The 13503-nt window shown below is 38.7% G+C and overlaps 1 protein-coding gene across 2 annotated transcripts in view; it reads right to left on the bottom strand.

Moving 5' to 3' along the window:
* NRDE2 (NRDE-2, necessary for RNA interference, domain containing) overlaps window positions 1–12656 on the bottom strand; it is a 67150-nt gene extending 54494 nt beyond the window's left edge. For both annotated transcript variants that reach the window (XM_043980007.1, XM_043980008.1), the window contains exon 1: window positions 12531–12656. In XM_043980007.1, coding sequence (XP_043835942.1) covers window positions 12531–12603 — 73 coding nt within the window. In that variant the 5' untranslated portion in view covers window positions 12604–12656. The remainder of the gene's footprint in view (window positions 1–12530) is intronic.
* Between the last annotated feature and the right edge of the window lie 847 nt (window positions 12657–13503).

Below are 13503 nucleotides of genomic sequence, written 5' to 3'. Positions count from 1 at the left end.
ACAAAAGAAATAGTATGGTTCATTCAGCATCTATACTCCGCAGTTCTTTTTTTTTTTTTCCTGGATTTGGAGATCCTCTTCCATCACGAGTTCCCTGGAACTCTTCTGTGCCATTGCATTGGTGAGAAGAATATAGTCCATCACAGTAGATCAACACTCAATGTTGATGATACTGTGTACAATGTTCTTCTGGTTCTGCTCATCTCACAAAAAGAGTAGGTTTTTATGTAATCAAAATGGATGGGGTGAAAGGCTCAGTCCAGGCCAAAGTAAAGAAAGCTGTTAAAGGCATACTTGGAATGTACAGAGAAGCGCTATAACATTACAAGTGAGGGAGACACTATGAGTTGGGAAGGCAGAGAAGACAATGTGAAAAAGTTAGTATCTGAGCTGAACCTTGAAGAATGGGAAGGATTTTCATATATGGAAATGATCATTTCTGACCAGTGATGGGGCTGGGGGAAAGGGAAGAAATGACATGGACAAAGGCCTGGGAATATTTGGGAGAGGGTGAATAACCAGCATCATTCAAATGAATGATTCATATTGGAAAGCAGAAGGGGGCTAAGGTAGGAAATTCAGATTGAGCTAGATTGTAAAGGGTATTAAAGGTCAAACTATAGTCTTTCTCCTACTGGTAATGAGAAACCACTCAGTGGGTAACATGATAACTGCAGCGTTTGAGGAAGATTAATTTGGTTATAAAATACACAGAGACCTACAAAAGAATTTCTGAGTTGTAATTAGAAGTTCTACATTTTTCTTCTCTTATTAACTCAAAATAAAAAGAAACAAGTGCTAAAGTAGTTATAGAAATAGGTTCATGGGGTGAAAATGTTTAAATTCTGCCTTGCCTTTAGTACAAATACACCACCAGCCATGCTCTGCAGGTGCATAAGGCCTAACCAAATTCTGGCAGCAGGGTGGCAATCATTTTAATAAGCTCTGCCTCTTCAGTTCCCAGAACTTCTCACATCATCATGAAATTCCACTGTTATTTTTTCTTTCTTTTTTTATCACTCAAAAGCTTTTCTTTAATTTATTTAACCTGTATCTACAAAGCTGTTTTTTCTCAGTATAGGCACATGGGCACAACACAATTATCTAAAGCTATTCAAATTGGTTGCTCCCTGATAACAGAACCAACAATGGACAGAGAGTACATGGGCCTTTGGCACAAAAAGGAAAGAGACCCGAATGAACAAAGTTCACAATGCTATATTGGTCCAACATTCATTGAATGACCACTGTGGGTAGGATTAGAAAAAAGGTATACTCCTCCAGACTCAAGGACTTTGTAATCTAATGGGTGCACTTCAAATCACTGGGGCACAAATGCTAAATAGAATTTCTTACAAGAGAATTTCTTGGAGTCTTTCTTTGTCATTCCCAGGCCCAAGCCCCCTTCTTTCCCACCCCACCTCTAAAGTAGTTCCCCAGTCCCTAGGGTTTAATTCCCAGGAAGATACACCTGAAAGCAGATCCTGTTGCTCAGTATCTACTTATTCTCCACCAGAGGTCACAGTCATTTCCCCAACAACTTCTCCAAGCAAATAAAGAGAAAGGGTAAAGGGGCAACAAAACCTACACATATACCTGAAAAGCCTATTTTATGCAAATATTTTTTAATAATGGAGATGAAGAGGATAAAATTAAGAGAAAGACAAATTTAAACAAGAAAAAGTCTAATTCTATTCCAGAGTTTTTCAGAAGGAACAAGCAAGGCTTTGCCACATGAGACCCTGTAAGAAGCCGTTTATAAAGAAGTTAGTTAGGCTAGGGTAACTGGAGCTAAAATTCTTGGGTTTGCAAAGGAACTCATCAAGAACTTGCTCTGAGCCCTTCAATAAATTGAAATAATGTCCTGGTGCTTCAGAGTCACTTTAAAAGTGTTGTTGGTTAGCAAGGTGTCAAGGTGAATAGAGTGGATGCATCAGTGGCCCTGCAGTCAGGAGGACCTGAGTTCAAATTCAGCCTCACACACTTACTAGCTGTGTGACCCTGGGCAAGTCACTTAACACTGATTGCCTCAAACATCCAGGGCCATCTCTAGTTGTCTGGATATCTATCATCCATCCATCCATCCATCCATCCATCCATCCATCCATCCATCCATCCATCCATCCATCCATCCATCTCCCAAATGGCTCTGATGGAGAGAGGCTAGTGACTTTGCACAGCCCTCCCTCATTTAAATCTAATTCACTGAAAGTCATCACCCCAATGTCAAGGTTCTCTTCAAGAAGGACAAATAATAACAATAAAAATAGTTGTATTTTTCATTGTTATACTTCCCAATCTTTCTAGACTAGTGTTAAAAATGAATACTTAATGCAGTCTGAAGCATACTTTTCTAACTTTATTTTTCTTGCTTTTGTGTGTGTGTGTGTGTGTCTATGTGCTTTCTTTTGCAATATGGCTAATAAGGAAATAAGTTTTACATGACTTCACATATATAATTAATACTGTTTGCCTTCTCAAGGACTGAAGTAGGGGCAGGAGGAGTGAGAGAATCTGGAACTCAAAATTTTTCAACATGAATGTTAAAAAAATTTTAGGAAATATTTAACAAATGAGAAAATATTTTTTCAAAAGTGAAGACTTAAAATCCTAAAATGCCAGAGCTGAAAAGAACCCTTAAAGACATTCCTACCTACAGCCCAGTTCACTAGAAGTCAAGAGGGGAAGGGAAATGACATCTCAAGCCATGGTGCTATTATTGACAAAGCCCAAACTGACTCCGAGAAACCACAGTAATACTCTCAAAAGTGCCTTAACATCTTCAAATGCAGGGCATTATACAAGTCTAACATGCTATTTATTCACTCATTCAATAATCATTTATTAAGTGCTTACTATGTATTATCCAAAAACGAAAAAATGTTCCTACTCTCAAGAAGCTTACATTCTGTTGGGGGCAAGGCATACAACATTGCACAAAGTTAAATTCCAAATATATACAAAGAGCATATAAAGTAACATCTGGAGGGACATTAGTAAAAGAGGGGCGGGGGAAGGTAAGATTCCAGGAAGAGGTGGCATATAAGCTGAGCTTTGAATCATGTAAAGAGTTCTAAAAGATGGAGGTGAGGAGGAAGTATAGTCCAACTAGAGAGAGAGAGACAGAGACAAACACAGAGACAGAGAGACACACAGAGAGACAGAGAGAGAATATGAATGCAGTCTATGCAGAGCAAGTAGGCCAGTTTGGCCAGAACACAGAATTCATGATAGAAAGAAATAAACCTGAAAAGGTCACTTGGAACCAGATTGTGAAAGGTTTAAAATACCAAATGGAGGAGTATGTCTTTTAGTCTAGATACAAGAGAAAGCCACTGAAGCTTCTTGAATGGGTGTTCCTCATGATCAGGCCTGAATTTTATGAATATCAATTTGATAGCTGTATGAAAGTGTCATGGGGCACTCCTTGAGAAACTAAACCAGAGGACAGATAACACCTAGAGAGATAAACTGAATCAAATCGATTGAGCTAGCTTCGGATTCCTACCCTTCATTCTGGTCTCCCTTACCCTGGGGAGATAAATTTGGGTGTGGCTGTGGCCTTTGTGTTCTGAAGAGGGGTAGCCACCCTTCACCCAATTCCTCTAGTCACTACCAGTGGGGGATGGTCCTCCACTCCTCACCCAATTCCCCCAGCTACCACCAGTGGGGGATGGTCATCTCTCACTAAAGGAACTTTTCACAGGCAGATGGTCCACCCCCATCAGTCCGCTATAAAAGTACCTTCCAGTCTCCTGTTCGAGGAGATTTGGTACCTCTGAGTCATGTGCTTCATGCCAATCTCCCCATGAAAAGTCCAAGGATTTCTTTCATGGTTTCCCTCCCCCCACCCTTCCCTTCCCTTGCTCCTAAATAAACTACCACCTTATTCTAACTACCTTTTGTGTGCAAGAGGGTGTAATTCTTTAAAGAGGAATTCCTAAGAACCCCATCCCTACCCCATTTCCCCCATTACAAGATAGACTGGAGAAGGAAGAGGTTGGAGACTGGGAGAGCAATAAAGAGGCAATTGCAGCAGGGCAGGCGGGTACTGGTGAGAACCTAAACTAAGGTGGTAGCCATGAGTAGAAGTATGTAGAAAAATATCATGGAATAGACTCAAAAAGATCTTGCAACTGATTAGACATGAGGGTTGAAGGACTGGGAAAATGTGAGAATGACTCATGTTTAGAACCTGGGTGACTGGAAGGTTGGTGGTTCCCTCAAAAAGAAAGGGAAACTGAAAAGAAGAGAAGGTTTAGGAGTAAAGATAATGAGTTCTGTTTTGGATATATTGAGTTTGAGATCCCTACACATCCAGTTAGAGGCATCTAATATCTCATACAAGACTGGAGGTTAGCAGAGAGATTAGTAGAACAGCAGAACCCACGGGAAAGTCTCCACTGAATGTTTTTTTTTTCCTAACTTTACTATTAATTTAATTTAATTTTTCAACATCACTTCAATTCTAATTGAAGTCTGGAAGACATTATTTGAAATTAAGAGATGTCTCACTGAAATCAGATGACAGGATCCACTTTTGTATTTATTTATGTCCTCACATCATTTTCAAGTGTACAACTGAAATAAAATATCTATTTGGATAAGTGTGCAAATACTGAGCAGGATGTTACATATTATCAAAAGGTCCACTGGAATACCAGATGCTTAAATGAGAACTTAAAAGGAGGAATCTGATTGGCTGGCAAATAGTCTGGCCCTGTAAGTAAAATGAATGGACAGGCTGAAACTTGCTAGGCAATTAACACTTTCATATTATTTTACCACACACATTCAGAGAAAGAAACAGGGTAGAAACAACACATGGGAAACCACTTCTGGCCTTTTGCCTAACAAAGAACAAGCAGGTATCTTAGAAGAACTAAAGACTAAGGCATGCCTCCGACTTTGTATTTCTAATGTAATTTTATAGGAAATAATACAGTGACTCATTACCTGAATACTTTAACTCTGAAATACTTTTGTCAAGTCTTTATTATGTAACTACACTCTCCCACAATGGTGAATGTGCTTTAATTCAATTACAATGTGGACAGATGGAAGAATTAACATGAACAATTTAAAATTTAAAAGCAAACCTTGAACTAAGCTTCACTAAAAAATTTTTTTTAATCTAAGAACTTTTGCACTCATACACCATTGTTATTAAAGGATATTAGTTTAGATTTTTAAAAACTTATTTGTTGACTGATAAGTGAGCCATATCTGAAGATTAAAAATTTAAACAAATATTAAGGGATGAAGATGGCATATAATTTACTAAAGAATGAGGAAAGTTCTCCTAGATCCCCAACTCTAGACAACAGATCACAGGGCAGATAACTATATAACTATGCTTACAAATAATTTAAAATATGTGTAGAGAAAATCAAAATTTAAGAAAAATCAATAATGATAATAAATCACATTATGCTGCATCTTAAAAGTTTATAAAGGGGCAGCTAGGTGGCGCAGTGGATAGAGCACCGGCCCTGGAGTCAGGAGTACCTGAGTTCAAATCCGACCTCAGACACTTAACACTTACTAGTTGTGTGACCCTGGGCGAGTCACTTAACCCCAATTGCCTCAGTAAAAAAAAAAAAAAGTTTATAAAAGGTTTTCCTCACAACTCTATGAGGTATGTCATACAACTCATAGTATATGCTTTTAACAGAGGTGAAATTTAAGGTTCAGAAAAGTCAAGTGACTTGTCTAAGGTCATACAGCTTGATAGAGAAGAAATTTAAACTCTGATCTCCTGAATCAAAACCCAGTACTCTTCTTACCACACTACACTGCCTATGAATTCCAAAATACAAAAATGAGAAGTCAACATTGTGAAGAGGTAACTCAAGACTTTGATGAATTTTACTTGGCATACCAAACTGATGTCTGAAAAAAGCCAACAAAAATGCAACAACCTTAAAATCTGAATAGCTCACATTTACTTAGTACTTTATAGTAACAAAACGCTTTATATACTTTGTCTCATATTTCTCAAACTGAGCAGCAAGGCAGGACAGATATTTTATATCCTATTTCCACCCCAATTTTAGGGGTAGGGAAACTAAGTCTCAGGTTAATAGACTCACCCAAGGCCGCAGAGCTATTTAAGTAGTAGAGCTGACACTTAAAACATCTGGACACCCAGTCGCAGGCTTTTTAGTCGGTCATACTGAGTGATGATCAAGCACAACACTAAAGCCTTGTTTTCAGAGTTGAGCTATGGGTTAGAAAACTGCTGACACAACTGCTCTTCAGCAGACAGTGTGGTAAAGTGAAATGAGAATCAGGAGACCTGGGTTCCAAACCTAACTCTGCCACTTACTGAATGAAAATCACTTGAAACCAAGGTTTAGCTTTCTAATCTACAAAAATAGATGTAGCACCATCTAAGCAACTTACTTCGATTTATTTCACAGATTTTTTTTGAGGCTTGAGTAAAAGTATTCAATTGTGAATTGTAATTGGTATTGAGAAGGTGGTCCAGTGACCCAAGCATTCTGGAAAGCAATTTGGAACTATGCCCAAAAGGTAATCAAACTGCTTACCCATTGATCCAGCTTTCAGTTGTACACTTGAAAATGATGTGAGGACTACTAGGTCTGTATCCCAAAGAGAACCCCGCCCCCCTTCAAAAAGAAAAGGGAAAAGGACCTACTTGTACAAATATATTTATAGCAGCTCATTCTGTGGTGGCAAAGAATTTGAAATTAAGGGGATGTCCATCAATTGGGGAATGGCTAAACAAGCTGTTGTATGTGAATTTAATGGAATACTATTTTTGCTATAAGAAATGACAAGCAGATTTCAGGAAAAAAAAACCTGGAAAAACTTATATGAACTAATACAAAGTGAACAGAACCAGGAAAACATTGTACACAGTAACAGCAACACTGCATGATGACCAACTATGAATGATTTAGCTATTCTCAGTAATACAATGATCCAAGTAAATTCTGAAGGATTCATGATGAAAAATGCTATTTATATCCAGAGAAAGAATTGATGGAATCGGAATGCAAATCAAAGCATACTATTTTCACTTTCTTTTTTTTTTTCTTTTGGTCTGTTTTTTCTTTCACAACATAACTAAGATGGAAATATATTTTTATATAACTGTATATATATAACTTTTAGCAAATTGCTTACTGTCTTAGGGAGAAGGCAAAAAATTCAGAACTCTTTTTTTAAAAAAAAAAAAATGAAGGGCAGCTAGATGACACAGTGGATAGAGCATTGGTCTGGGACTCAGGAGGACCTGAGTTCAAATCCAGCCTCAGTAGCTGTATGACCCTGGGCAAGTCACTTAACCCTGATTTCCTCCCCTTACAACCACCAAAAAAAAGAAAGAAAAGAATGTTAAAATTTGTCTTTACATGTAATTGGAAAAAATACTATTTTAAAAAAATCTATGCTAAGCAAAGGAGAAAAAAAGGTTGTTCTGAACACACTACAAAAGTACAGAACATATAAAGGAGCATGGTCTATGTCAAATCAAAGGGTAACAATAATGGAAGTAATACCCTGAACTGGGAATAATGAAAACTAGTTTTGGCTTTGCTCTGTGACCTTGGGCAAGTCATTTTACCCTTCGTTTCCTTATTTATAAGATAACACCAGACTAGATGATTTTAAAAAAATTAATAAAGTATTTTATTTTATTTTCCCATTACATGTAAAGATAGTTCTCAACTTTTGTTTATACAAGCTTTCCAGTTTCAAATTTTTCTCCCTCCCTCCCCTAGACAGCAGGTAATCTGATATTATATATATATATATATATATATATATATATACATATATAAAAAATAACATTAAACATATTTCTGCATTAGTGATGTTATAAGAGAAAAATCAGATCAATGACAAAAAAACCTCAAAATAGAAAAACAACAGCACCAAAAACAAAAGAAATAGTATGGTTCATTCAGCACCTATATTCCAGTTCTTTTTTTTTTCCCTGGATTTGGAGATCTTCTATCATGAGTTCCCTGGAACTCTTCTGTACCATTGCATTGGTGAGAAGAATATAGTCCATCACAGTAGATCAACACACAATGTTGATGATACTGTGTACAATGTTCTTCTGGTTCTGCTCATCTCACTCATCATCAGCTCACGTAAGACCCTCCAGGTTTCTCTGAACTCCTCCTGCTCATCTTTTCTTACAGCACAATAGTATTCCATTGTATTCATATACCACAACTTGTCTAGCCATTCCCCAATTGATGGGCAGCCCCTCAACTTCCAATTCCTTGCCACCATGTACAGAGCAGCTATAAATATTTTTGTACATGTGGGTCCCTCTCCCCTTTCCATGATCTCTTTGGAAAAAAGACCCAAAAGTGGTATTGCTGGGTCAAAGGGTATGCACAGCTTTATCGCCCTTTGGGCATAATTCCAAATTGCTCTCCAGAATGGCTGGATCAATTCACAGCTCCACCAACAATGCATTAGTGTTCCAATTTTTCCACAGCTTCTCCAATATTTATTATTTTCCTTTTTTGTAATTTTAGCCAATCTGATAGGTGTCAGGTGGTACCTTAGAGTTGTTTTAATTTGCATCTCTCTAATCATTAGAGATTTAGAGCATTTTTTCATATGGGAATAGATAGCTTTGGTTTGTTTCTTCATCAGAAAACTGACTGTTCATATCCTTTGACCATTCAGACTAGATGATTTTTAATTACCCTCACGGTTCAATTCAACAAATATTTATCAGTCACCTTATCTGTAGGTTGATGAGATAAAAGATTAAATATTTGTACTATATATCTCACAAGAGTTAAGTTAGAATCAGATAAAATAAAGCACTTTATAGAGAATAAACTTCTAAATATGAACTGTTATTATTATTACTAAAAGGGAAAACATGGCTTGTTTTTGTTTTTATGAGGCAATTGGGGTTAAGTGACTTGCCCAGGATTACACAACTATTAAGTGTCAAGTGTCTGAGGCTGGATTTGAACTCAGGTGCTCCTGAATCCAGGGCTGGTGCTCTATCCTCTGTGCTACCTAGCTGCCCACCAAAAACATGGTTTGGTGGATATCCAGCTGGCCTCACAGTTGGAAAAACCTGATTTCAAGTACCACCCCCGACACATACAGATGGCATGACCTTGGCTAAGTCATACCCTCCAGGACCCCAGTCAAGTTTCTAGGGCTTTAAACTGTAAAACAGTTGAAGAACTTCATAGGAGTTTCCTCAGCAAAAGATCCCACATCAAAGAAATCACATATCAGGGCAACAAAAAGGAAAAAAAAATTATTGACATGGTCCCTACAATCACAAAATTTTCAATTTAATGGTTAGTGCAGCACAAACACAAATAAGAATGATTCAATCTAAGTGTGACAAATGCACATGGGATATTTAATTTTATATTTTTCTATATAAAAGTGTAGTGGAAAGTTCATTAGACTTGGTGTCAGCTCTGGGTTAGATCACAATTGTAGCATTTATTATCTTTGTACCTTGGATAAATCATTTAATCTAAGACATAATCTTCTTATCTGTAAAATAGGGATAATAATACTTGTACAAACTACTTCAAAGGGCTGTTGTTAGGGAAGTACTTAGTAAGCCACTATAAAAATGTGAGATAATAATAATAAATGGAAATACAAGCACAAATCTATTTTTACCATTTTCGAAATCTAAACTCTTACCATCATCATTGGGGGGGCAGGGCAATGAGGGTTAAGTGACTTGCTCAGGGTCACACAGCTAGTAAGTGTCAAGTGTCTGAGTCTGGATTTGAACTCAGGTCCTCCTGAATCCAAGGCTGGTGCTTTATCCACTGGGCTACCTAGCGGCCCCCATCATTTATTCTTTGCAACTTTTTTTTTTTTGAGGCAATTGGGGTTAAGTGACTTGCCCAGGGTCACACAGCTAGTAAGTGTCAAGTGTCTGAGTCTGGATTTGAACTCAGGTCCTCCTGAATCCAGGGCTGGTGCTCTACCCACTGTGCTACCTGGCTGCACCCCCCCCCCTTAATTAATTCTTAATGGAAATATAAACATTCATGGAGGACTTAATCCTTTCTTCCAACTTTGGCTTTTCACATCCCAACTTTCTTACCACTTTGGTTTCATCCTACTTTCTTTTTCCTATTACTCCATCTGTCACCGAATTCTGGCCGGAACTTCACTTGCCAAACAAATCTAAACATTTTTTTTTAATGTACAAAAGCAAAAGCTTAATTCAACTGAACACAGTAATATGATAACTACAGGGGCACACAACTTAAAAAAAAATAATCCTGATCTTCAAATATTTTACCACCTACTAAGAGGAACCATACATACACAGATTAAGGATAAGGAAATGCAGAAAGTAAAGAGGACAAAAGAACTATCCTAGGAAATTGCTCTAGGAAAGTCTAAACCAGAGAAAACACTTTCATTTGGGGCAACAGTTCTCTAAGTGTGGTCCCTGGGGATCCTAAAGACCCTTTCAGAAGGTGTGCAATATCAAGATTTTAAAAATAATACTAAGATATTATCTATTAAAATAGTACTATACTCTCCAACCAAATATCAGTGTGAGTGCAGATTTTCTTCATATGCTTCAACTAAAATAAGATATATGACAACAGATTAAATGAAGATGAAGACGAGAATCGAGCTGCCTATTATGCCACACATTAAAGAGATTTGCAAAAATATGTAAAACAATGGCATTATTCTCACAATTTTTTGTTTTGGAAAACACAAGTCTTCTTTTGGGCCACTTATATTTTTCATTTTAAAATATTATGTTAATATGTCATAGGGTGACTTGTGATTTTAAATGAATTAAATAATTTTTTAATTTATCAATTTTCATTAATAGAGTAAATATAGTTTACTTTAACTTATATAAATAAAAGTTCGTTGAGTTCTCAATTCTCAATAATTTTTACCAGCTTAAGGAAGTAAATTTTTTTTAAGAATGTAAGGGGGAGAGCTAAATTATTTTTAAACAGGATATATTTTTTAAAAGCTAGTAGCAAAAAAAAAGAATATAAGCTCCTTGGGGGCAGCTAGGTGGCGCAGTGGATAGAGCACTGGCCCTGGAGTCAGGAGTACCTGAGTTCAAATCCAGCCTCAGACACTTAACACTTACTGTGTGACCCTGGGCAAGTCACTTAACCCCAACTGCCTCACTAAAAAAGAAAAAAAAAAAGCTAGTAGCATACATTATTAAAATTTTAAAATAGGAAAATGTTACTGAAAGGCTACAAGTTGGAAAACTAATATAAAAATCCATTTTAACAAGTGTTTTTTTAATGGTTATGTAAATAAGAGAAGTAGTACATGTTATGGTGGGTGTGAAATTCTTTTTATACACTGTACCCATATTCCAGAAAATTAACTGAAATGTATTAGTCTACTGCTACACTACATGAAGTTAATTTCCCCCCCAAAATGGTACCTAATTGCAATTGTTTTTGTAAATAGCTCCCTACGTCAAAATTCTGAGGAACAGAGGCAGCTAGGTGGCGCAGTGGATAAAACACAGGCCCTAGATTCAGAAGGACCCGAGTTAAAATTCGACCCCCAGACACTTGACACTTATTAGCTGTGTGACCCTGAGCAAGTCACTTAACTCCCACTGCCCCGAAAAAAATTCTGAGGAACAATAATCATATGTTTATGGTATTTCAAAAATTCCTACAGTAGTCTTTGAACACTTCAAAGCTAAACAGAAACTTTGTATAAGATATGCGGTGTCTATTTGGAGGATAGGTTTTATATCTAATTTTTTTGGTGAAGCAATTGGGGTTAAGTGACTTGCCCAGGGTCACACAGCTAGTAAGTGTCAAGTGTCTGAGGCCACATTTGAACTCAGGTCCTCCTGAATCCAGGACCGGTGCTCTATCCACTGCGCCACCTAGCTGCCCCATATCTAATTTTAAAAGAATAAAAACAAATAAAATACTTTCCCCTGTGGGGAAAAAGGGGCAGGGTGTGTCTTAAAACTAAAAAGTTTGAAAACTACTGAGTTAGGGGAATTTTGCCTTGTCTTTTGCTAAGTCAATCAACAAGCACCCCCTAATGTGCCAGCTATGTGCTAGGTGCTGGGATCATGAAGAGAGGCAAATGGCAGCCCCTGCCCTCGAGGAGCTCACAGTCTAATTCTGATTTTAACATTAAAAGCTAAAAAGACCCTGTCTTTTGTTGTTGCCTGAACTTTCATCTGTAGCTCTACACTCATTATAATGAACACACAGGAGGCAACAACAACGAAGGCCCCGTTCACCCAAGTCTGGCGCATACACCGTCCACACATCGACTTTCTCTGACTCTTTCATCATCCACTCCCCTTCATCCTTCCTTCTAGGGACACAATGCCTCTGCCTTCCCACCAAGCCCATGCAGAACCCCAGGGTGAACCTCGGCCCCTTTCCCAGAAGGCTTTGCTCCGCTGCGGGGCATGTCGGGAGAGTCGAGCTAGAAGCGACACCCCGAGGCCTGGCACGCCGGGCGGGGCGAGCGGTGACGCCCTCCACCCCACCCAAATCCTCGGCCCACTCACGCCTTACCCTTCCTTGAGCTGCCACCTGCAGAGGACTCAGGGGCCGCACTAACGCCCGCAAAGGCCGGGAACAGGGCCATGGTTCCGGGCCAGGGCCGTCGGCCCCCCCTCCGTAACACGCACGGAAGGGAAACACGAGGCGTCGAGCAGTGAGCGTGCGTCCGCTCGGGCGCGGGGCATTGTGGGAGATGTAGTCATTTGGCTCTTTGTCTAAGCTGGGGGTGGGAGGTGGGGTATGAGAGAAATAGCGCATCGTTAACTTCAAGCTGCAAGGGACTTCCGGGCCACCCAATCCAATCTCATTTTAAAGTATCTTCAAACTGAGGCCCAGAAAGTAAGTTGCCTAAAGTTACACAAGTCAAGTCAAATAAGTACTTCTTAAGCTCCCATTATGTGTCATTCATACTGCTAATTTTCGCGTCCAACTTTTGGTGACCCCATTTGTGGTTTTCTTGGCAAAGATCTAGGAGTGATTTGGCATTTCCTTCTCCAGCTCATTTTACATATGAAGAAACTGAGGCAAACGGTGTAATGACTTGCTCTGCTAATCCCGCTAATTGGGGGATAGCAAAAACCAAAAACCAAAACAGTTCCTGCTCCCATGGAGCACAGTCTAATGAAAAAGACAACAGGCAAACAACTAAGTACAAACAAGTTATATTGAGGATAAATCGGAAATAATCGATAGAGGGGAAGACACTAGTGTTAAGGGGGATCGGGAAAGGGTTCTTGTAGAAGCTGGGACCCGAAAGAAGCCAGAGGTGCTTATGAGAAGGCAGGGGAGACGGGACAAGCTGGAAGGAGTGTCTTGTGAGAGGAGCATCAGTGAAGCCAGTGGCACAGAGGGTGGGGGGAGGAGTAAGGTGTAGGAAAACTTGAAAGGAAGGAAAGAGTCAGGTTAGGAAGGGCTTTAAAAGCCAAACAGTGAATTTTATATTTGATCCTGAAGGTAACTGGGAGCCACTGGAGTTTATTGAATG

This window comes from Dromiciops gliroides, chromosome 2 (genome assembly GCF_019393635.1).
Source record: "Dromiciops gliroides isolate mDroGli1 chromosome 2, mDroGli1.pri, whole genome shotgun sequence".
NCBI classification, from domain to species: domain Eukaryota; kingdom Metazoa; phylum Chordata; class Mammalia; order Microbiotheria; family Microbiotheriidae; genus Dromiciops; species Dromiciops gliroides.
Note: the sequence above shows the minus strand (reverse complement) of the source record. Positions and strands in the feature narration are given on the sequence as shown.